The sequence below is a fragment of the Notothenia coriiceps genome, unplaced genomic scaffold (genome assembly GCF_000735185.1).
Source record: "Notothenia coriiceps isolate Sejong01 unplaced genomic scaffold, NC01 NC01_scaffold00032977, whole genome shotgun sequence".
NCBI classification, from domain to species: Eukaryota; Metazoa; Chordata; class Actinopteri; order Perciformes; family Nototheniidae; genus Notothenia; species Notothenia coriiceps.
In genome coordinates this window covers 3,665-26,951 of record NW_011365678.1, presented here as the reverse complement: position 1 = coordinate 26,951, position 23,287 = coordinate 3,665, and the positions used below count along the sequence as shown (strand labels likewise).

General features: G+C 43.3%; 1 protein-coding gene across 1 annotated transcript; it reads left to right on the top strand.

The window, feature by feature from the left end:
• Positions 1 to 575: 575 nt before the first annotated feature.
• Positions 576 to 21,028, top strand: LOC104961260 (protein patched homolog 1-like; the record flags this gene model as incomplete). The annotated part of the gene is made up of 12 exons (XM_010789521.1): positions 576 to 703; positions 1,130 to 1,802; positions 2,665 to 2,974; positions 5,525 to 5,667; positions 9,246 to 9,429; positions 11,034 to 11,314; positions 13,333 to 13,470; positions 13,591 to 13,733; positions 17,078 to 17,177; positions 17,291 to 17,647; positions 17,738 to 18,281; positions 18,384 to 21,028. Coding segments are annotated over 11 exons (3,000 nt in total), but the record flags the coding sequence as incomplete, so codon positions are not given.
• Positions 21,029 to 23,287: the final 2,259 nt, after the last annotated feature.

Sequence of the window (23,287 nt, the reverse complement as noted above, 5' to 3'; positions counted from 1 at the left end):
AAGTAGGAGGCTGCACAGTTTTTTAACATTGCAGTAGATACATGTGTGTATGTGCATTTTTTGGTGTGAGTGTGTTAAGGGTGTGTGTTGTCTGTACAGCCGCAGCGCCTGCTCATCACCTCAGGCCCCGCGGGCCTCTGGCTCCTCGGGTGGTCTGAGTGTGTGTGTCTGAGTGTGTGTGTGTCTGAGTGTGTGTCTGTGCGTAGTGGTCTGGCAACGACGCAAGATCCAGATTGTACGCTAAACCTACCCATCCCCCACCCTATGCTCCAGTGGACCACCTTCAAATACTTAACCACAACACTGCACTGGCTTCTATTACACTCACACTCACACACGCACACAGGAATTGTTTGTATTTAGGTACTCTTCTGCCTTGATTGATATTGTGTTATTTTAAGGCATATTTAGGCTTCCCACTGTTTGAAGCCTGTACTTGTGCATGAACGGAAATGCAACAGGAATGGAGATTTCAATTAAATTTGACTCGTATATATTCAGCAATTCACACACAAAGATCATCAACAGTCCATTCAAAATAGTGATAAAAGCTACTTTTTCCATAACATGCCTGTTTCCTGCAGGCTGCGGTGGTGGTGGTGTTTAACTTTGCCATGGTGCTGCTCATCTTCCCCGCCATCCTCAGCATGGACCTCTACCGACGAGAAGACAGACGTTTCGACATATTCTGCTGCTTTTACAGGTGTGTGCGCAAACTTTTTTACACTCATGTCTATGCTCTTCTTTTCATTATTCTTCCATAAAAGGTCGACTCTGATCAGACCAAGAATAGTACTTACTTCTTAAGTTGTCTTGACTGTGTTTTCATCCGTCTTTTTTTATACTTAACCAGTCTGCCTGCCTGCCAGTCTGAGCATGCTTGTTGGCACGGCGATCATACAGATGTGCACTGCACACACACTATTAAATTCCCTCGTCGTGTCTCAGCTCTATATTTTATGCTGTTGGCAGCGAGAGAGAAGAGTGGATTCATAATAACATGGGTCTGATCAAGAACATCTAGAACAGCATAACCTTGAAAGTTTGTATTGTTTTTGAGTGTCCCTCGATGTATTGTCTTTCAAAGCAGTTGATCTGAATGTCTTCTTCTCTGTCTTTATCCCTTCAGTCCCTCTGCCAATCGGGTGATTCAGATTGAGCCTCATGCACACCTGGATGGGGCAGATGAAAGCCACTACAGCCCTCCCCCATCCTATTGTACACCCCCTCCCTCGTATCACACGCCTCCCCCAAACTATAGCAGCCCCCCTCCCTCCTACAGCAGCCATGGCTTTGCCCAGCAGACGCAAATCACCATGCAGTCCACGGTGCAGCTCAGGACAGAGTACGACCCCAGGACCCAGGCCTTCTACACCACGGCTGAGCCAAGTTCGCAAATCTCTGTGCAGCCCATGAACGCAGCTCCAACGAGGAGTAACCCTAACAACGACTATTACAGCAGCAACCCCAGCGGTAGCAGCAGCAGCACCCACGGCAATCTCAACAACAACAGTGGGAGCCGAGGCAATGGGGGGTCTCGAGGTTCTGCCCCCTTCTCCCATCATCATACTGCACCTCCTTCTGCTACCACGACTCCAACTGCTAGCTCAGCTCCTCAGGGCGATGCACCCACGTCATCTGGCCATGGCCCGGAGAACAACAGCTCCACACGGGACCTGTTGTCCCAGCACGGAGAACGCTCTCTGGGCCTGCGCTGCCTCGACCCCCCCTGCTCCCGCTGGACCCTGGCCTCTTTTGCTGAGAGACACTATGCTCCATTCCTTCTACAACCAACCACCAAGGTGCGTTTACTGTCTGTGTTTCTGTAGAAAAGAGGGGTAGAGAAAGAATGGGGGAAAAGCTTCTGAGTGAGGCAAGACTGCGCTTGTGCTGACTCACTTTAGTTATAGTTTTAAAGGGGTGGTTAGTCACCAGAGGGAATAGTAGGAGGACATCTGGGGTGGACGTTGTGGTCATGTCCTATCTGAGTCACATATAAGCTCACACACACACTGACTGACCTCAGTCTAGTGGGTGGCCAGTCGTCTCAAAGCCTGCCAGAACTGAAATCATATGGTGCTTGTACTTGACATACTCTTGGTCCTGTCATCACACAGTGTCCATATTGCTAAATGGCTTAATCTGCTCATTTGATGCCTTAATCCAATACTCATCATATTGCTGAATGACTTCAATGAAAGTAATGGTTTATTAAAACCTTATTGTTGACCTTCATGGCAACTTTGCTGCATGAACTTGCTTGCATGCAATAGATCAAAGTTGAAACAGGCAGTTTACAACATAGTATTTGGATAGTCATTTTGACTTTCTTTGTATGCTTTTTATTTCAATCTGTACTATAAGCTGACTGCTTGTGTTTCTTGCCATGTCAGACATACACCCAATGTATAAGTTAATTTAAACCAAGTGCCTCGATTTGTGCTTTTTTATCGGATTTATTTCTTATCAACTCTTTTGAATTGTGTGGAACGTGTTGCTAACTAGTACCTCAGATGTTGCACTTTGTCCTCATTTTCTCTTCTTCACTCATTCACAATATGAATTATGGTTTTCAGAAGTAATTAGTTCAAGCTTAAGCTGTCCAGCCTTTACTCCGGGCAGTGATTTGATTGATGATCTCCATCCTTTTCCTCCTGTTTCCAGGTGGTTGTGATTGTGCTGTTCCTCTGCCTGCTGGTAGTCAGTCTGTACGGGACCACCCAGGTGAAGGATGGCCTGGAGTTGACAGACATTGTGCCGAGAGAGACCAGCGAGCATGACTTCATCGGTGCCCAGTTCAAGTTCTTCTCCTTCTACAACATGTATGTGGTGACACAGCAGGCGGAATACCCCAAGAAGCAGCGTCTGCTGCACCAGCTCCACCAGAGGTTCCACACTGTTCGCTACGTGCTGAAGGAGGACAACGGAGAGCTGCCTCACATGTGGCTTCACTATTTCAGGGAATGGCTTCAAGGTAAAATTAAGCTCGATATCTTGTTACCACCTAAACTACACCAAAAGTGGATTGGGTCCCACTAAGAGAAAAATTATCCTTGTGTTCGAACTAGCAGTCAGAGTCCGTGTTAGATCACTTAACCCTAATACTAATGTCACTGTTATTAATTTTTTATTTTATATCACTATTCAAGATAATTCAGGCATGGTAATCATTAGGGGTGCACCGAATGGGTAATTTTTGGCCGAAACCGAAAATAGGAAACGGTTGGCTGAAAACCGAATGCCGAAAGGCCGAAAATGATTAATAGAAATATATAATGTATACATTTTTTACCAATGTTGTTCAGCTACCTGATTATGGAAAAATAAATGATTATGGCAAAACTTAACTTAAATAATAATCACTATTATGGGTCCATAAAACATTTATTCAGCACTTTTGAATGCATACAGTACATTAATTCCAAGTCAAGTGCATTTTCTTTTCTCTGTAGGATAACTAGAACAAAGTGCATTCAGAACAAAGCCAAGGTGCTTTAAAACTGCATAAACATCTAGGCCAGTAGGCCAACACCAAAATAGTGTAAATAAAGACTGTAACAGCCAGGCCTTCAACAACAACAAATGCACCTATAAGTGCATGCATACAAATGTGCAAACTGGATAAATCCACATGAATGTAACTATTTACAAATGAAATTACAATTGAATTTCAAGAATCTGTAAATAAGTAGTAGTATGTCCTCATAAGCAAAGTAGTAAACATTGTATAAAGATACATAAAGTGAAAACTGGATACAAAATCCACAATCAATTACAAATTAAATTACAATTTCAAGAATCTGCAAATAAGGTGGTCTGTCCTCATGAGCAATGTAAACAACATTGTATCATTTAGATACCGAAAGTACAATATATTGAACACTGTGCTGCTGTCATTTCCCCCTAATGATAACCTGAGATGGTGAATTATAACTCACAATGAAAATTGTTCAGGAAAGTGGGTATAGAGTAGGCATGTAGAACTAGATAAGCTTATGATAAGCCAGCCTTGTCTACTTATTAAGGAAAAGTGGGAGGTTCTTTTTAATGAACAGTAGCTTCTCTGCTTTATCAGCCATAAGTCTGCTCCTCTTCTCATCAAGCACATGAGAGGCAGCGCTGAACAGTCTCTCGCTGTCAGTGCTTGTGATTTGATCTTACTCCGCATATTTGTCCGGGTGTTTTGATTTCAAGTGGTGGAGTAATCCCGAAGTGGTGAAAGTCTTTGCAGTTACACCCCCTCGAGAAATGTCAGCTGAACACGTTTTACAAATCGCAATCCGCGCCTCTTTCTCTGATATTTTAAAATATCTCCAAGCGGCAGACATGTTGGCTGTGAGCCAGCCGCGAGCATGGTCGTGCTTGTCGCCGCGTTTTGATTACGTCATCACAACAACACGTTAGCTTACCAACGTAACCCTGTTCTCTGACATTCGGTGATATTTTTTCGGTGCTAGAACCCTTTCGGCCGAAAGCCGAAAGGGCCTTTTTAACCATTTTCGGCCGATAATTTTCGGTGGCCGAATATTCGGTGCATCCCTAGTAATCATTTACGTTCTCATGAAACAGTTTTGAGATCAAAATTGTCTTCTGTTTTGACATGAATCGGCCTGAAACAAGATGTTGGGCAGGGTTTCAGAAGTAGGGGATTGCAGAATGGACACTGGAAGTAGTCTGATTAAAATCACTTGTGTCATCCTTAAGTGGGGTTGATAGAGAAGGAAGTGAGATTAGTACTGCTTCTGCTAGTTTCTGTCATTTTTCGTTCAAATTCATTGGTAATATTTGGCATATAACTATGATGACAAGATTCAGTTTTTGCTGATTTGTTTGTTGCATTGTCGCCACTGATAGCTCCTAAGAATTGTAAGTGCCACTGAATAAGAATATTATCTTACACATGTCCACCCAGATTCTCAAATGGGTTTATTATTAGAAAGGAAGTGCTGACTTGCCTGTAACGATAAAACACATTGTGTTAATCTGTGTGTGAGGCGGCTGGGAACCACACAGAGAGTGTGTGGGTGAGAGAGACAGAACTGTGTCTGATATTGCTCTCTGCAATGGTGGGACAAATTGGAGCCAGACAGGCCAAGGAACGAGACCCAAAACAACATCTCCCACAGACGGACCACAGCATGGGCCTTTGGGGAGAACCGAGAGGAGGGGAGTGATACACATATGGATTGGAGAAGTAGTATAGAAAAGGAGACATATGTTACTGATATAATTCCTAATGATGACTTTGAATCAAAAGCAGCCAATCTTAGGCTTTTGAAGTCTTGTTTGGTAGTTGAGAATGGAGCCGAGTTATCATATTAAATCAATCAGCCTTATTATAGGGTCAAGGTTAGGTTGCAGTGTTGTGTTATATTGTCTTGTACTGTTTTGGGTTGCTATGCGTTTGGTTTTCTTTTGAACTCGGCTTTATGAGTATTTTGCAGAGAAGGAATGAAGATAACAGGGCATTTAACCTTTTCAACATCCACACCTAACCAATCTGTCTTGTTGTGGTTTCCTGCAGGTCTCCAGCAGGCATTTGACAGGGACTGGGAGGCCGGGCGCATCACCCAAAACAACTACAGGAATGGCTCTGATGATGGCGTCCTGGCGTACAAGCTGTTGGTGCAGACAGGACGCAGGGAAAAGCCCATTAACTTCAACCTGGTATGCATCTAGGGATAGACTGAAGAGACACTGTATGTATATGCATATTTATGTGTGAATGGGACTGGAAGAGCCACACCCGGCTTAAAAAAACATCGCTCTCTCTATCCGACTTTTCTCTTTCTTTTTCTCTCTGTGTCTGTCTCCATCTTTTCTCCGTGGTGACTTTACCGAGCCCAGGAATTTAAAGCTCTCACTGGGGCTGCAGCCTTCCTCTGAAAAACCTATTAACTCTTCATTTAAACCATTTGTCCCACTTGCTAGAACTGTGTGTGTGTTTGTGTCTGTGCTTGTGCAGGATCTTGACAGTTTGATGTCTTCCCTTAGCGTTGTTAGTGATTCCAGACACAGTTCATAGTATGAGTGGTTGGATAGCAAAAACAAATCAATTCAAAACAGACAAACTCATTCATGCCCCAATTGTCTACAACTTATTTACTGTGATTCTGTCGTGAATGAAGTTTGAATGGTCAAAATAAACTGAAGTTAACTTCTAAAAAATATGAAACATTTTGCAACATTTACATATCTTTTGGCACATTTTTAGAATTTATAAAGTGAGTTAGTTGGCTAAATAAGTTGAAATGTTTATTTTTGCTAAAGAGAAATGCTAATTTGTTTCATTTGAACATCAGGCCCCTCTAAAATACTGCCTGAGAAAGTTCAAGCGGTTGCCTTCACAACACTTTTGCTGTCCAGTGTTTTAATGCAGCTACTTTTTAGGTAGAAAAGCCTCCAGATTCCATTACTACTGTACCCACTGCTGTAAATGCAATAATACAACAGAGTAGTTAGCTTAATCATCTGACAAACTCCAGTCCAGCTGTTGAAGTGAGCTCTGTCTCCAGTGGGTTGTTTGATACTGTATATCCAACAATGACACAAATCAAGCTAGAGCAGCCAACGTCTCAGAAAGAGTTCCAGTTAAAACTTGCTTGGTTCCAACAGGGCATTACACACTGTTTATAGTTTAGTGCCACCTCAAAAAAAAAACATAAATAATGCATTGCTGCATTCTTTGGCATGAATAAGTGCAAACAGAAGATAAGAAACTGGAGTAATAAAAAAACGAATATTCTTGGCCTGGCTTTCTAAAAACTCCAAACCCAAAACAAGTCCTTTTCAACACTGAGATAATTGTTCTTAAAGATAATTAACTTTGACTTATAGCACCCCTGTGTCTAGTGTTCAATGATATATATGATTTGCGTTGAAGTCATGCATGTCTACTGAAAACGTTCCCCCCTCAACTCTTCTCTGTTTGTGTTTGGCGTTTTCTCTTACCCATTGAGCTCTAATGCAGCAGCAAAAGGCTTTTAGCATCCCTTCCACTAGCTGGCAGGGAGCAGTGGCAGGTTTGGTGTGCGGCCCTGTGACATCACTTCCTGTGCCTGTGAGGGAAGTGTATTTGCCGTGAGGCGTGGGGCCGCCCGCAGAGCTGCCTGAGCTTCCCGTGACAGCTTGAAGACATACAGTTGTTGCGTATCCCGCTGTTAAATTCAATCCAGATCCTCTGGAATCTGGCTCTCTTTCTTGCCCTTCTCTCTCTCCAACTCTCCTTCACCAACTTCTGCTCGCACTACCAGTCTTGCTCTCTCTCTGTGTCCCTTCCTCCCTCCCTTTTCCACCCTCTGTGCTCCACTGCTGTGTCCTCTTTCAATGAGGGGAGCTGAAACACGTGGTTTCTTTGAGTTTGTATGTTTTCAGTCTGTGTTTTGCTTTTATCTGTTGTGCGTGCACTTACAGCAGTAGCTGTTTTCCATGTCTTAAAATGAGGACCAGATCTTTTCCAACCCTGGCAAATTGCAAAGCTAGATGTTTTATTTTGATATGCCACTCCACGGATCGTGCAGAGGTGTTCTGGCTTTGATCTGCTGCTGCTAACATTTCCCTCTGTGCTGGGCGACCATTCGTTCCTTATGACCTTGCTTGAGAGTCATATGGTAGCTGGTTTTGTGTGTGTATGTGTGCGTGTATAAAGCTCTGGATACAGAAGGGGTTGGGTATGTGGAGAAGGAGGAGGTGGAACGTTTCTTGAAAGTTCCCAGGAAGGCCATGCTAACGCTATCATGAGCTCTTTTTTTCTCAGGGCCTGGTTTGTCAGTGGTGCCCGGCATTCTGGGTACCCGTAGGGGTCAGGAGAAGCAAGTGTGAGCAACATTTGTACAGATGTTGTGTTGTTTTTATAGCTCTACTCCATTTGCCGGGTGGCATTTCCTTCAGTGTTAACAACCAGGTTAACTGCACACAGACGCGCTCAGGGACTCCAGCCAATTTCTTTATTGTTACGCTAGCCTCAACTCAAGCAATTTTCCATCACAAAAATAAACCCTAGTCTTCTCTTCATCCACCTAACCCTTGAGTCCAGTTTTAACCCCAAAACTCTCCCTGCCTCAGTGAAGGAAAGATTTATGGTTCCTAGAAGGGAGAGTGGCAGAGCGGTGTGTAGTAATGGTTTTACCGCTCAGGAGGTAGCAAAGCTAGGCTAAACTCCTCTGGTTCCACATGGGAGGGCGAAAAGTAATGGCCCTTGAGCAAGACAGCCATTCTTGCCTTCCTACTGACCATAGCCGTCACAGCAAATGACACCGACTAAAAACGCTTGGGAACAATCTGCAACCAGACAGAAACACTCAGCGTGGGGTTGGTCTGATTCATTGTGTTTGACTACCCAGCTTTGGTTTGAGATTAACTAGCATATTGATATAGTCTGGAAAAATTACCTTGTTACTAATGTTATAATAATTTGACTTAGTGAATTCAAACAATATCTACAGCTCTGTTAGAAGCTCTGTGAGGTTATTGTTAAAATTCACCCTTTGGGCAACACGTACGTACATTCCTAGGGGAGCAGTCATGGGATCACCAAAGTCAGACGCCACATTAGACTGATACATTTCCCACTTTTACAATAAAGACTTGGTACTACATTCAGCTCCGACACCTTCTTCTTTACAGAGAAGTTCAGCAAGGCTTCCTTTAGAAATGTATTCAAGAGTGGTCAGGACATTTGGCCTGAGGTTGGCCAGTCAATATCTTGTGTATGTAAAGGGAGAAGCTGATTCAACATTTTCCATGTTTTAATGTGGCATGATAATTCTGGGAAGCGGTGATGAGAAGTACGGGAATTTTCAGAAAGGCGACCAGTGTTTGACTTGTTGATTTTTCTTTGGTTGGAAAGAGAGAGAAACTAATATTTGACTCTTATTTTGAAAGCTGCTCCGTTCTCTTGCACTCATGCATGTGTATAAGTAAGCATTTCTGTGGTCAGCTCACCTGTAGAATGTTTGGTTAAACATGTCCTATTTCCACAATACCTTTTCCTTTCCAATGTACACTTGGCCGCCGCAATATGATTTTCTTTGCAAGCTCCACCTAATATTTGACCTTAAATGTACTTTTTGCATTTTATATTTATTCCATTTTCAAATGCGGCTTAGTCCTATCTATGTAATGTGAAGGATCTAATTGAAATAAGATGTGTGCAAGTCCTGGTATTTTAAAGAATACAGCAGAATAGAACCTTATTTTCTACATTAGAGTATTATCATTAATTTGTCTCCTTTTGGGTGTTGTAGCTGACTCGTCACAGGCTTGTAGATGCAGATGGGATCATCAACCCCGGGGCATTCTACATCTACCTTACTGCTTGGGTCAGCAATGATCCTGTGGCATACGCCGCCTCGCAGGCCAACATTCGCCCACACCCTCCAGAGTGGCTGCGTGACCGGACCGACATCATGCCCGAGACACGCCTCAGCAGTAAGTCAGCATGTTCGCAGATCATGCAGGAAATCAAAACAGGAAGCCTTATACTGTAATGTAATAAAGTTATTTGACCGAAGAATCGAATTGTCAATGATAATGTTTGCTTAACCAAATGAAGCTAATTTGAACTGATAAGGTTAATACACGGTACACCATAGTTTAACAAATTACATTTACTGAAATGTTACGCTCAATTTTTTTTGGGGTTAATTTCTCTGGGCTTTTTTGGAGTTCCATAAGGCTTCTACTACATGTAAGGTAGTTTACTTTACTGTACCACTGCGGTGTGTGTTTGTGTATGTGTGAGCACACACACACACACACACACACACACACACACACACACACACACACACACACACACACATACACGTACCCACTGAACATTATTAAAACTCAGTGACCCCTAACACTACACACACCCTGTTATCAAGTCCCTACCACACATACAGACTGTAACTCAAATAAAAAAGTATAGTCATGTTGTTGTTTGATTCTAGCATGTGATTTGTTCAAGCCATGATGTTCTCCACGGGGAGGGAAATGATTGGATAACAAGGAGAGACTTGGTTCGGGTGGCAAGCACAATTGGATAACAAGTAGGAAGACCTTTACGGGGGGTGCATATGATTGGATAAGCAGCGTGAAGGGTTGGCTGTGTGGGAGCCCCCAAAAGCAGATCTGTGTTGGCCAAAAGCCAACTGCTGTCCTAATGGAAATGTATACCGTAGTTGAGATTATAATGGGCCAAACCAAGTGCTCCTGTTCGACCCTGCAGGCACTGTGGAATATACAGAATCCCACCAACATAACACGGTCCAAAAAAAAGGTATTTTTACAATAAAAAGCTGGAGATAGTTGGAATTGCAGAGTTAATATTTTGATCTGCCATATGCAGCAATTTTATACTGCAAGCTAAAATCCAAATTAACACACTGTTTTGACAGCACCAAATATGGCTCCACAGCGGAGTGACAGACAGGTATGCATGTTTATGCATCTGTATTATGCTTTATGTGGCAGCACTAAGTTTAGGGTGTGGTAATGGTGGTGATTCTGACATTGCAATTACCGTGAATCAACGTTAGCTCTGACACGCTGCTGTGTCTGGAACTGATAGGCCCTCATTAGCCAGGCTGGGCCACAGACTGGTTGGATTTGAGTCAATGGAGCTCTGTTTCACACTGCTCCGCCCACCCCTGCCACACACACACACACACACACTCTTCCACAGATGTAGCTGATCTTGGAATAAGGCTGGATTAGGGAGGGGAAAGCATTGATATTGGGAGTTTGGCTGAAGTGTCTACATTCATTTCTGAAGATACCCAAAATGATCAGAACTTAATGCTAGTTAATCGGAATAGACAATATCATCCGTCATTTTGGAATTGTTGGTTTATCTGATCACTTTTATAAAGTGACTCAGTTTACTGTCTCTTTGATTTGACATTTTCCTCATCTTGCAAGTCTGTGTTGCCTTGGCTCCAAAGTCCAAAACCATCATCAATTCATGCATGGCGTTAAATATAGATCAAGCTCTGCTATTTTTTTTACTTGCAAAAAAATGACCTTCCTCTCATTGTCTTCCCACCCAGTCCCAGCTGCTGAGCCCATCGAATATGCACAGTTCCCCTTCTACCTCAACGGGCTTCGGGAGACTCCACAGTTTGTGGAGGCCATTGAGAGCGTGCGGGCTATCTGCAGCAACTTCAGTCGACAGGGCCTACCCTCCTACCCCAACGGCTACCCTTTCCTGTTCTGGGAACAGTATGTTAGTCTGCGCCACTGGCTCCTGCTGTGCATCAGTGTCGTGCTCGCCTGTACCTTCCTCGTCTGTGCCCTCTTCCTGCTCAACCCGTGGACCGCCGGCATCATAGTGAGTGTTGAAATAAACAAATGTGTATATACTTTTGATAGGTGTATTACCTCCCTGATTTGGATTTTATTACAAACGGGTCACCTCTTAACGTAGAGAGGCTGAAACCACATACTTTTAGTTATTAAAAAATCGTGTGTTCTCCACCCTTTATTTCCTGTTTTTATGTGTGGTCCATCTCAGAGAGGACAGATCCAAACAGGGGAAGGGGCTGCTGTGTGTTATTTTAGCCCCAGTCACCAGTGTTTATCTTGTACTGTTTTGTTAGGGCCCGTCTGTTTAGTCTAGTCCAACACTCCCCGACACCAATGCTGAAATAAATGGGGAGAGGACTCAAAGTTGCTCGGACAACTTGCTCCCACTCCAAACCTATAAAAAGTTAGATTTGATTTCCATCCTCCACACGGAGTTTCCAAGGATATATAGAAACACAGATTTGCGCACACAGACACACACTGTGCACACACGCAGACATGTATATACTTGCACACATAGAGTTTAAATCTGTAAACGGGCAGGTACATAATTCACACAGAAATACATACACAGAGAGCTCTGGTTTTTCTCTCTGGTGGGTTGTAGTTTACGACGGGCAGTGGCCAGGCCACCCGAGCCCTTAAACAGGGGAGGAGGGGACCTCTTGTCCATCCTTCAGACTTTACTAGCAAGATCAAAAGACAAGTTATGGAGAGCCGTCAAGTTTAACCACTTGCTCTGTGCAGGACCAGACCACCGCCAGCCCTACAACGTCAAAACTTACGCCCTTTCAAACCCTCTTAGCTATTTGGCCTGAAATCCATCTCAACCACATGGAAGGGCCCATTTTAAACCTTGTGACTTGTGTTTTGATTCATACAGATGTTTCTAATCCACCTGATATTCATTGATGTTCACACTTGGAGTGATCATTTGTGATCTGGTTTTGCTTCCTGCCCATCTTCTGTATTTGCCTTTTTATTTATGGCAAAATGTTGAATTTATAAAAGACACACGTAGAGACATTAACATTTTTGAGTTGTCAATCACATAATATATAGAAGTACTAAGTCTGCTTAAATCTTAAAAGACTAAAAATACTCTTTATGGAATCCTGACCAAACGTTTTATATTGCTGTCTTACTTTTGATCACATCACTAAAGATTCACTAAAGTGTAAACAAAGTTAGACACACACACAAACACCCCCTCCTGGACACACATGCACAGACTCTGTGGTGGCTCACTAAAGGCACCCACATCTACACAGCTCCCTCCCCTGCTCACCTCAGCCTTCTTCAAAGGATTTGGGCCCCATGTAACCTGACACCTGTCAGCTGATAATGGCATTTACTCCCAGCTCCTGTCCCGCTTTGCATTGAAGCCTTTACACACTCAAGGCAACACACAGACCTTTTGCCCATATGTATGGTAATTACTTAACAAATACAAATGATAGAGATCCTCACATCTTCCAGGTGCATTATTGACCCCTGTCTGTTTTGCATACAATCAAAGTCCAGATGAGCTGTAAATTCACACAGCACGTGCAATTAATAATTGTTTGTTAATCATACAACAATAAAGTAGAAGATTATTTCCATTTATGGTCATTTTTAACTTTATGCTTGTGTACATTTTTCTACTTTTTCACCCGGGTATATGTGCATTATAATAATACATTTCTTACCGCTTTAGATAGAAGGTATTATTATTATCCTTTGGACTTACACAGAAGATAAAAATTACATTTGTAACCTGACAAACTTAGAGAAACCATTTAAATCTCTTAAAACAATACAGATGTACATGGAAATAAAAATACCTGCAAAGAGTGGTTTACACAGATCAAAATATATGTTTCCTTAAGAAATAGTACAACTAGAAACTCTGAGATTACAAATCAATTATAATTTTTAGGATATTTTATTTCTGGCATGTTCCCCCATTCAACCTAAATCTACCTTTTTTAAATGTGATTCAACTTTATTTATTCATTAAGCACCTTCCCATCTAACAGAAGCTCCTCCTCTCCCCTTTAGGTGTTGGTGCTTTCTCTTATGACTGTGGAGCTGTTTGGCTTCATGGGGCTAATGGGAATCAAGCTGAGTGCTGTCCCTGTTGTCATTCTCATCGCCTCTGTGGGCATTGGAGTGGAGTTCACCGTCCATGTGGCTCTGGTAGGCTGGCATAAACATCATCAAACTATTTCAACATGAACAAAATACAAGTTTTTTTAGAATGGTTTTCAAAACAGTGACACACAAGAACTAATGTCTGCTTCTGTTTATGTGTTGTAGGCTTTCCTGACAGCCATAGGGGATCGTCACAAGCGGGCCGTGCTGGCTCTGGAGCACATGTTTGCTCCGGTGCTCGACGGAGCCTTTTCTACCTTATTAGGTGTCCTGTTGCTTGCGGGCTCTGAGTTCGACTTTATTGTCAGGTGGGTACAAGAATCAACCTTATGAGGAATTGCGACATTCATTAAGTCGAATATTAAAGCAGGTACAAAGATTATCGTACAGTGTCTATGTTGCGTCAGTAGACCGTTGAGACCATGTCTCAACCTGTGTGTCACACAGGATCTACCTGAGCCACCAATCATGCATGAAGACTCCTAGCTTTCTTCTTCCCCCGCTCCCTCCCTCAATCTCTTTCTCGTCTTCCACCCGCATCTCCCTTTCATACTCCCTTTCTGTAGACCTCATCCCTTTGCCAGCTACCAGTGACATACCTGCTTTCCTCTCCATTTCTGGGGGCTTGCTCCATGAAGCTTAATAAACAAGGCCTTTGTCTTTCTCCATCCACCTCTCCCCTCGTGGTTTTTCTTTCATCCTCCTCACCCCCCTCGGTGTCTCTCATGCCTGAGATTTTAGGGGAAACCAGGGGATGGATGGAGAGTTGAAGGTCAGGAGAAGTAGGTGGAGACAGTCTAGGGGAGAGTAGACGGTGATTCAGTGGCAAACAAAGTAAAAGAGAGTGATGGTCGGAGAGAGCGACAGGGAAAGAGAGGGAGTGAGAGAGCAGGAAGGGTATCTGGCCTTTGTAATCTCCAGCTAGTTTAACTGCCCTCGCTAGACATTTATAAGCATGGGAAGGAGTTACGGGTTGGGGGGCAAGAGGGCCGTTGTGGAAAGACAGGAAAAGTGGAAATTAAAACCGACACACTCCGGGGGCTCTGGTTCATTTGCTCCTTTTTGTGGGTGCAAGCTGTTGCACCAGTGAGCTCACTGAATAATTTAAAGTAACTGAGGTATCTGTATACTTTGGTTGACCTGCTCCTTTAAGAAAAGGGCGCACTGAAGTCCATGTGATCGGCAAGCATGCACTCTATCATGTGCAAAGGTCTGCACTTAGCCATGCACACCCATACAATTACACATAGTCCCCATCGTACACACACACACACACACACACAGAGACCAACCTGCTTCCTGACCTTGTAATCATGAGGGTCAATGATGGCGTGCCTGCCAGTGAGAGCACACACAGATACACACTCTGAGAGACACACACAAACACAGGAGGCCTACAGACCTTCTCTCCTCACCACCAGTGGTCTGCTCTGGTTTCTGGCTCAGTCCCGGGCCTCCATTTAAAGGTTCTGCTGTTGTCTGAGCAAACAAAGCAGAGTCCCAAGACGATGCAATAACAACAGTCCCAGCTCGTATTTTTCTGCTTGCGCCGAAATAAATGTTTCCCTTGCTTTCCCCATCAGCCCTGTGAATGTTATCACTCCAAACAGCCCGGCAGGGCACTCAGCCTGGTGTGTGTGTGTGTGTGTGTGTGTGTGTGTGTGTGTGTGTGTCAACTTTAGTTGAAAAGGAAATTTGGAATTTTCAATTGGAGAACTTTCTGTCAATGAAGGAAGGTGGAATTCAAATGATATGATGCAAGAAATAACCAAATTTGAATCAAACTTTCCTTTATAAGTAACGACTTATCCTATCTACCAATTATGTAAGAAGCAATGCATTAAAAAAACTTGGAACAAACCTGATTCAGAAAATGTTTTTCAAAGTTTCCTGACATTAATATTTCTTGTTAGATTAGTTCCGTGTCCAATGTGATGTTGGGTTAACACTGACTCACAGCATGCAGTCCTGTCCTCAGGAACACCTAGACCAACATCGAATAGAAATGACTCTAGCCGGTCTGATGTTTGCAGGCTCAACATGGGAAGTATTTTACCAGGTGCAAAGAAGGCTAGATCTGGCTCTGCTCAGACTTTTTATCCTGACTACTACACCTTGAGTCAATTGAAGAGAGAAAATGAGAGAGATACCTGTAGCATAAAACTGATTATGCGATGAAATTGCAGTGTATCAACTTTCATATAAAACACCACAGACTAGATCTTAAAAATTACATATAATTATGCATTATGGTCTTTTTTTGTATAAACTAAAATGGCTAGTGTAGTGTGCAGCAGCATAAGTATGTGTCCATACCAGCCCTCTCAAATTATCTTGAAGACATTTTGCATATTAAGTACGTTTCCATCATAATTCAGTCTGGCTCGCTGTATAAATATTGTGAAGGTGAGGCCACCCATGCAGGGTAGACAAGAACCAGCTCTCCTCACTTGTCAAGCCTCCGTACAATACCTATCTTTCTGCACACACACACACACACACACACACACACACACACACAAAGCATAGTTAAGGGTTAGGACAGGGGGGGTCATGGTTCATCAGTGTGTCCCTGTCTGATAACCTGAGAGCTTTCAGTGGAGAGTCGGGTGAGGTGGAAAGCCTTCCCTAATGAAGGGAGCTGGATTGGTGTGGGAGAGAGAGGGGGATTTAGAGTGGAGTTTGGGGGGTCTTACCTGATACATTGGAGATTTAATTAGACAGAGGGGATTGTGGAGTGGCCGGGAATTTCACAGGGGCTTAGCTGGAAAGGAGGGAGAGGGAAGTGAGGCAGAGAAGAGAGAGAGAAAGAAATAAAAGAGAGAGAGAGAGAGACCAGGGAGGGGTGGCGCTCTGAGGGTCCCCTTCTCTCCTTCCTAGACTAAATTGTTTACATTTTATACCCTTCACTCCATTTGTTTGTTTCTCCCTCTCTTTTTTAGAGCCGAAGAGCAGAGAGAGGCCCCTGTCCTCTTGCCTCTCGTGCCCCCCCAGCCCCCTAGGTTCCCCTCACCCGCCCTCTCCTCTCCTTCCCCCTTTTTACCCTCCCCTTACCCCTTAACCCCTCCCCTCACATTCCTCACTGCTTTGTTTTCTCCATGTTTGCTTATATACCACACACCCACTCCACATCCACATCCACTCCTTTCTTTTTTTTTCTTTCCTCCAATGCCTTTGAATTAACCAGCTCTGGCTAATTATGCTTCCCCTTTCTTTTTTCTCTGTGGCTTCTTTAAGACTAACCATCTTTGGCAGGATTTAGAAACACACAAGGTACATTTCTGTTCTGCTCCTCAAAACCACAGTGCATGCCTGCCTGTCTGTGGGGGGGTTTATATACAGTATGTGTGTGTGCCTATGGTGTGTGCTTGGGGAGTGGCCGGGTGTCTTTGTGGAAGTATTATCTCGGGCGTGTGTACTGGTTGATCTTGCACATGTCTCCCCATGTCTTAACATTTGTGGTTTGCACAGGTATTTTCATTGTTTCTTCGCCTTCTTTTCTGGTCTGTCTGTGTTGGCCTAGGAATATCTGGGTTTTGTTTTTTGTTCCAGTCACACAACTTTGAAGTGGTCTGAAGTGAGTTTTATCCTCACTTGTTACAGTTTGTGAAATTATTCCTGACGTTAAACTTCCTTTGTGTGTTTGTTCCAGGTATTTCTTCGCAGTGTTGGCTATTCTTACAGTTCTTGGAGTACTGAATGGATTGGTCCTTCTTCCAGTATTACTGTCATACTTTGGGCCCTATCCAGAGGTAGGATCCTTTAATACGCAACTGCAAGAAAATGTCATCTTAGTTGACAAGAAAAAGTGAATTTTTTTTGTGGAAAAGTGTGGAATAGTCACTCCTCTATTCTCACATCTCAGGTGACCCCAATCGATGGTCGTAGTCAGTTACCCACCCCATCACCTGAGACACCTCCTCACGTGGTCCACTTCTCGGTCCGTCCTCACAACACCACCATAGCCACGCCCACCTCTGGTGCAGCTTCAGACTCGTCGGACTCGGAGTACAGCTCTAACACCACAGTGTCTGGTATAAGCCAGGAGCTGCAGAACTACAACCTGCCCTCCCACAGGGGACACACTCGAGCAGAGGAGCAGCAGTACCACCTCCAGATCAGCAGAGGCAGAGCAGCCAGGACAGAGGAGCACAGGAGAGCAGGATCAGGGAACAGACGCACAGCCAGGCAGCCTGACCCTCCTGGCTATAATGTGTCTTTGGTAAGCAATATCCCCCTTTGTGTGGCATCTATACTTCTCTCATTCCTGTTAGTAGCATTTTAGAAATAAATATGTTGTCTTATATTACAGTCCTCTCAGGGTTGTAATTCTGGGCCCCAGCCAGCGGCTCCTCAGCGTAACAGCAGCAGGGACCCCAAGAGCCAGCCGCACCGGCAGGCCCCGCCCCCAGCCCGCCCGCGCATGGACGCTTTTGAAACTGCTACTGAGGCTGGGGGCCATCATGGCTCACGTGGCCATAGAGAACACTCAGCAGGCCACAGGGCCCGCTCTTCCCACAACCCACAACCTAATCACCACCTCCCACACCACCACCCAAACCCCACCCCTTATTGTCAACCCATCACCACGGTAACAGCATCAGCCTCCGTCACTGTTGCTGTTCACCCAGCCCCCTTGTCCAACCAGGGCCCCCCAGCTTCCTCTTACCCAGGATACACAACAACAGACAGTTACTGCCAATCAGGAGATCAGGGGACGGAGCCTGTCTTCCACGACCCTCATGTGCCACTGGACACTCACACAGGGGCCAGGGGGGCCTACATGGAGTCCATGGAGCTTCAAGATTTGGAGTTTGAGGCAGCTGAGAGCAACAATGGCAGACGGACAAGCTGAGGTGAGCTTTAAACTACTTCCGTAAATACGTATTCAAACTGCCCTTTTAAAAAAGTCTGTTCATCATAAAGCACTGAAAAACAATTCTTCCTTTTTATTTCAGTTATGGAGAACGCAAGTACAACGGCCAAAGATGGACTCCTCCCTATTACTTAGCAGCTGACTCGGTCTGGCGCAGGAAAGTCCAGCACAGCCCAGTCCGAAACTCGCCAGTGTTGCCGTCATGGTGCTCATTCTTACTGTAACCCAGTGGACTATTTTCTTAGATATTTCTATCTATATTTAAAAGTTGTATACATATGTAAATATGAACAGAAAGTAGCTATAATTTTAGGAGCTGTACAACTCCTCATGTTAACAGACTGGGGCTGCCATTTTATATGGTTTGTGAGTGTGTTTGTGTAAATGTGTGCGTGTGTATGAGAGTTAGTGATAGATATCTTATTACTGCTCACTCATCTGTGGATCTGTGCCATTAGGAAGCTTCATCTAGACAAAAATACCTGTCAGCATTCACTGTTGCTGCTCAAAATATTTTTTTAAATAATATACATTTATAACTCTATGCAAATGTCTCTTTAAACAAAAGAAGTGGTGTGTGTGTGTGTGTGTGTGTGTGTGTGTGTGTGTGCGTGCGTGCGCGCATGTGTGTGTGCGTGCGTGCGCGCATGTGTGTGTGCGTGTGTGTGTGTGATGTGAAACTGCCCCATTATCTTCTGGCTTATAAATCAGACACATTCTCAGAACAGGCTAACACTTACACTCATTTTAAACATGAGGGAAATTGTTAGAATTATCAAACAGGGCTATGGTATATATATGTGTGTGTTTATGTGTGTGTGCGGTTATTGTATAAAGGTACACATGTTAAACTATTATTTTTTTATCACAAACCTGTGGTAGTTATGAAACAATTACTGTTTAACATGACACGCTATGCGTGCTATTTAAGACGAGCAGATATGAAGAAATTTAAAAAGCTGTTTTTTGGTTTTGTTCTGTTCTTTTAGTCATTGCCTCTGCATTGGAACCTGTTTCTGCTCTCAGCTTTGTATCACTGTCTGTGAGGTTGCTCTGGTTGGGTCTTACTGTATGAGGCTATATATTGTTTAACCCTAGCAGGCTCAACACTGTTTCTGTCTTGTACAAGCAGTAAACCCACCTCAAAGACTCACTCTCCCATTACAGGGACCTTCACATTACTGATTCTGGAACAGGGTCAACACAGGGCTCTAACTCTGTGTCAAGTGGATAAGCTAAAGCTCTGACTGTATACTGTACAACCTGATTTAACATGGCACTTGACTGCACTCAAACTTCATTCACAGCAATATCTTGCTTCAAGTATCTTTCTTTTTTACTATCCAACCAATAAGCTAGCCCACACGGCCTGCTACGGGATAAGCCTTATATGGCCTGACTATGTGGTCTATGTGTGTCTCAATGTATACATGTCTAAAGCATTTATGTGCGTGTGTGTGTTGGTACATCCTCTGTCTGCCTCAGCTCTCCTTTATTGACAGTAGAAACAACTGGCCCTAATTTGGCATCAGCCGTCCCCACTGACCTCAGCTAATAAAATTCCACATCATAATGTCATGACACTAATTGGACGTCCCCCCACAACTGCCAAATGGCACAGCCCAGAGCCTCACGGGTCAAAGTTGACACTGCCAGCCCCCCCCTGCCCTCCCAGCAATGGCCAGTTTATATCTGCAGGGCCATGTCAACGTGCATATTTGCCTGCGCCTCCCCCCCAAAACCCCCCCTCAGTTCCAGACCCAGGCCCCTTTGACCCAGTCACTCACCCCAACCACACCTCAGTTTTCCTCCACTTTTTTACACTCTTACTTCCTGTTGAACATGTGTAGCTCTTCCCAGAAGTCTTTGCAGTTTTCTGTCCACCATGTTACGTCAGCTGCTTGCATGAAATAGGTTGTTCTGTTTGTTTTTTGTTTTGTTTTCTCCCAATGTCACATTGGCAGTAGTGGAGAGAATCATAGCTGGCAACTATTTTATTCATTTTTTTATGTTTTTTGTTTGTTTTTGTTCTCAACATTCAAATGCGATATTTATATTTTTGTAATATAAAATATGTTGTTTTTTCTTTCATTATTGTCGTGAAGCCAGTGGATAACAAATGCAGGGATTTATTTTAATTTTATTATTGATAAAACACTATTACAGTTTAATGTTTTTACATTTATGGATTTTGATCTGTATAAAGTGCTTACTAATGTTAAATAGGAAAAAAAGAGTATATAACATTTTACACTACAGGTCTCATCATAGCTCTTAGAGGATTTTAAAAGGAAAAAAAAATCAGTGGTTCTTCCAGACTGCCATTTTGGTCTCGGTTGGCGTGGATGTATGCTGTTTTCAGTTACAAAGATAAATGTATGCCATATAATTTATTTATATGAAAATTTATTTTTGTAGTGTACATAGTAGTTGTCAAGGTATTTGACAGAAGTATATTTTTAAAGAGTTTATATGTAATGATATACCATAACAGAAAAAACCTTAAGGTGCACACTTTCACTGCTAACTGTCTTGTGAGACGACATTGACACCTCCCCTTCAGTATTATGTTCCGATCCTAGGAGAGAGACAGCTGTTTCTATGGGTTGGTAAAAGGCTAGCCATGAAAGTAGAAAATTGTACTAGCTCTCTAAATATTAATGTTCAAACACTGATAGAATTCTAACAAATAAAAATATTATAACTTATTTGTCTCTTTGTTCATAACTTTAATAAATGGAAACTTAAAAATATTGCTTTGACTGACTGTGAGTTGATTGTTTTGAAAAGGTGCTTCAAGGAATAGAATGACGTGGTAAAAAAAAAACACCAATTCACTCTCTCCACTTGCTCTCTACCATATTCATATTTACCATTCTGTCTTCTAATGTTACTAAGTACAAAGGTGAATATGGTTTCCCAGAAATTCCATACAATTACTTTAATTAAATATTGAAATAAGTGTTTTATGTTGCTTTAGTGACAGGCAGACGATACAAACACCCACGCAAGTCAAAATATTCCTGCTTTTCCCTATTAAGCTTATATTAGCTACAGGTAAACATGACCTCCCCTCCTCCCTCCCTCTGCAGCGTAAAACTCTGACATCTGGTCCGGAGCCCTGCAGCCCTCCCCAACAGCCCACCCAGCTCCGCCCCTACACCCCCCACCTCCACTCCCTGTTCTGTATGATTTTGATTGACAGCTTTATAGACTGCAAGGAAATTGGTTGTAGTTACAATACAGCTGGCCTGTTCGGAGTAATGAAAAAGGGCATGTGGCCTTGAGCTTGCTGCACTGATGGTGAGAGAGGGAGAGCACCTTGTCAACTGCATGGGTGGCAGCCATTTATTCTCAAACTTGAGGGTTGTAAGACAAAGTTTTTCATCTTAAAACATGCAACTTAAACATTTAGATCAAAATACAATTAAACATTACAACATGACAATAACATTCTTACCAATATAGGCAGACTGTGTTGGGCAAATATTCACCTGTGGTCTTTCTGTTGTTTCTAACTACAAATAGAGGACCAATTTTCCCAAGCCACAATTTCAACCTGAACCTCAGGAAGCTGTCGAACTCACTGACCCTGGTTCAGCGGTTGGAGGCAGGCAGTGGGCATGTTATTATCTTTTAAAGGCAATAAAGGTGCACTATTCTGCTGAGTGTTGTCCAACCAGTGCAAAAAAAAACACAGGCTGACATCTATCAAATGATAGGGTGTGTTTGGAAAGCTGGGTGGCAGTATTGTCTGCAATGTTCTGAACTTTTCTAACTGGGCTTGACATTTTTGTCTTTCACCTGATGAGCAGATGTGGCGAAAATGTAGAGACTGATGCAGGTGGTGCCCAATGTACCCAGTGCAAAAAGCAAATTCAGGTTTTTGTTGTATTTTTATTTAACTATATATGTGTGCATAAAGACTCTTTAAAAGCTGTTTTTAGTGTTTAAGCACTCATATGCCCACACAAATTAAAAGTAAACCTCTGTGGATTAGCGTTAATCAAGAAGAGTATGTGAAAATGTGTTGAAAGGAGAAATATATGTGACTAATCCCAGGGTTATTTGTAAGTTACATGCTTCATTGAGATCTATTGTTGTTAATGTGTCTTTCACCAGCACTCCCCTCTTTTGCTTGAGGACCCCAGGTCAACAAACCAACCCCCCCGTCCCTCCCCTCCCTCCTCTGGCCCTGCCTTACCCTTTAGCCCACCTCACCTCTACACTTCCCACCACAAACACTCAGAGATGCCCTCAGAGGTGGAACAGCACATTTTGTGAAGAGCGCTTTATTGAAGCTAACAAGCTCCAGGTTGTTAATGAATGAGTGTTTCCTGTACCTGTCCTTTAAGGCAACAGAAAGGGGTTGGAGAGAGAGAGTTGGACGGAGGGAGGGCTAAAGAGGAAGTGAGAGGAAGCAATTAAGAAGTTCCTTCTCTCCCAAACGTATGAACTGTTCTGCCGTGGCTCTCTGCCCAGAATGGCAAACAATGGAGTGGACATATACTGCACAACAAAGCTTTTTCCTCATTCTTCAATCATTGTTTTATTATTTTCCTTGCCTTTCATATCTCAAACCTACATGCCAAAAGGAAAAAATACAAATTGGTATCATTGACAACTCTATTCCAGTCCTCTTTTTCATCCAACTGGCCCTCCCTCTCCCTCTTTCCATCCCTCACTTTTCCCTGAAAGGCATGTCCATCATCACCTGCCAGCAGACCTAAACCCTCTGAGTTTATACTCTCGTCTACATGAATGATTGCTCTGTTGACATGACTGAATAGGACACACGCAAACACTACCATTCACTCCTGCCAGATCCAGAGCCAGATTTACACATTCTATAAAACTTATAGTTTAACAATAAATCTGCAGGAAGCATCACATGGTGTGTTGATACAACTCCGGGGGAAGGGGTTACCTTTGAGGCCTCACAGACACCTTGAAAACCATTCAACTTTGTTTGCGTCTATGTCTCTC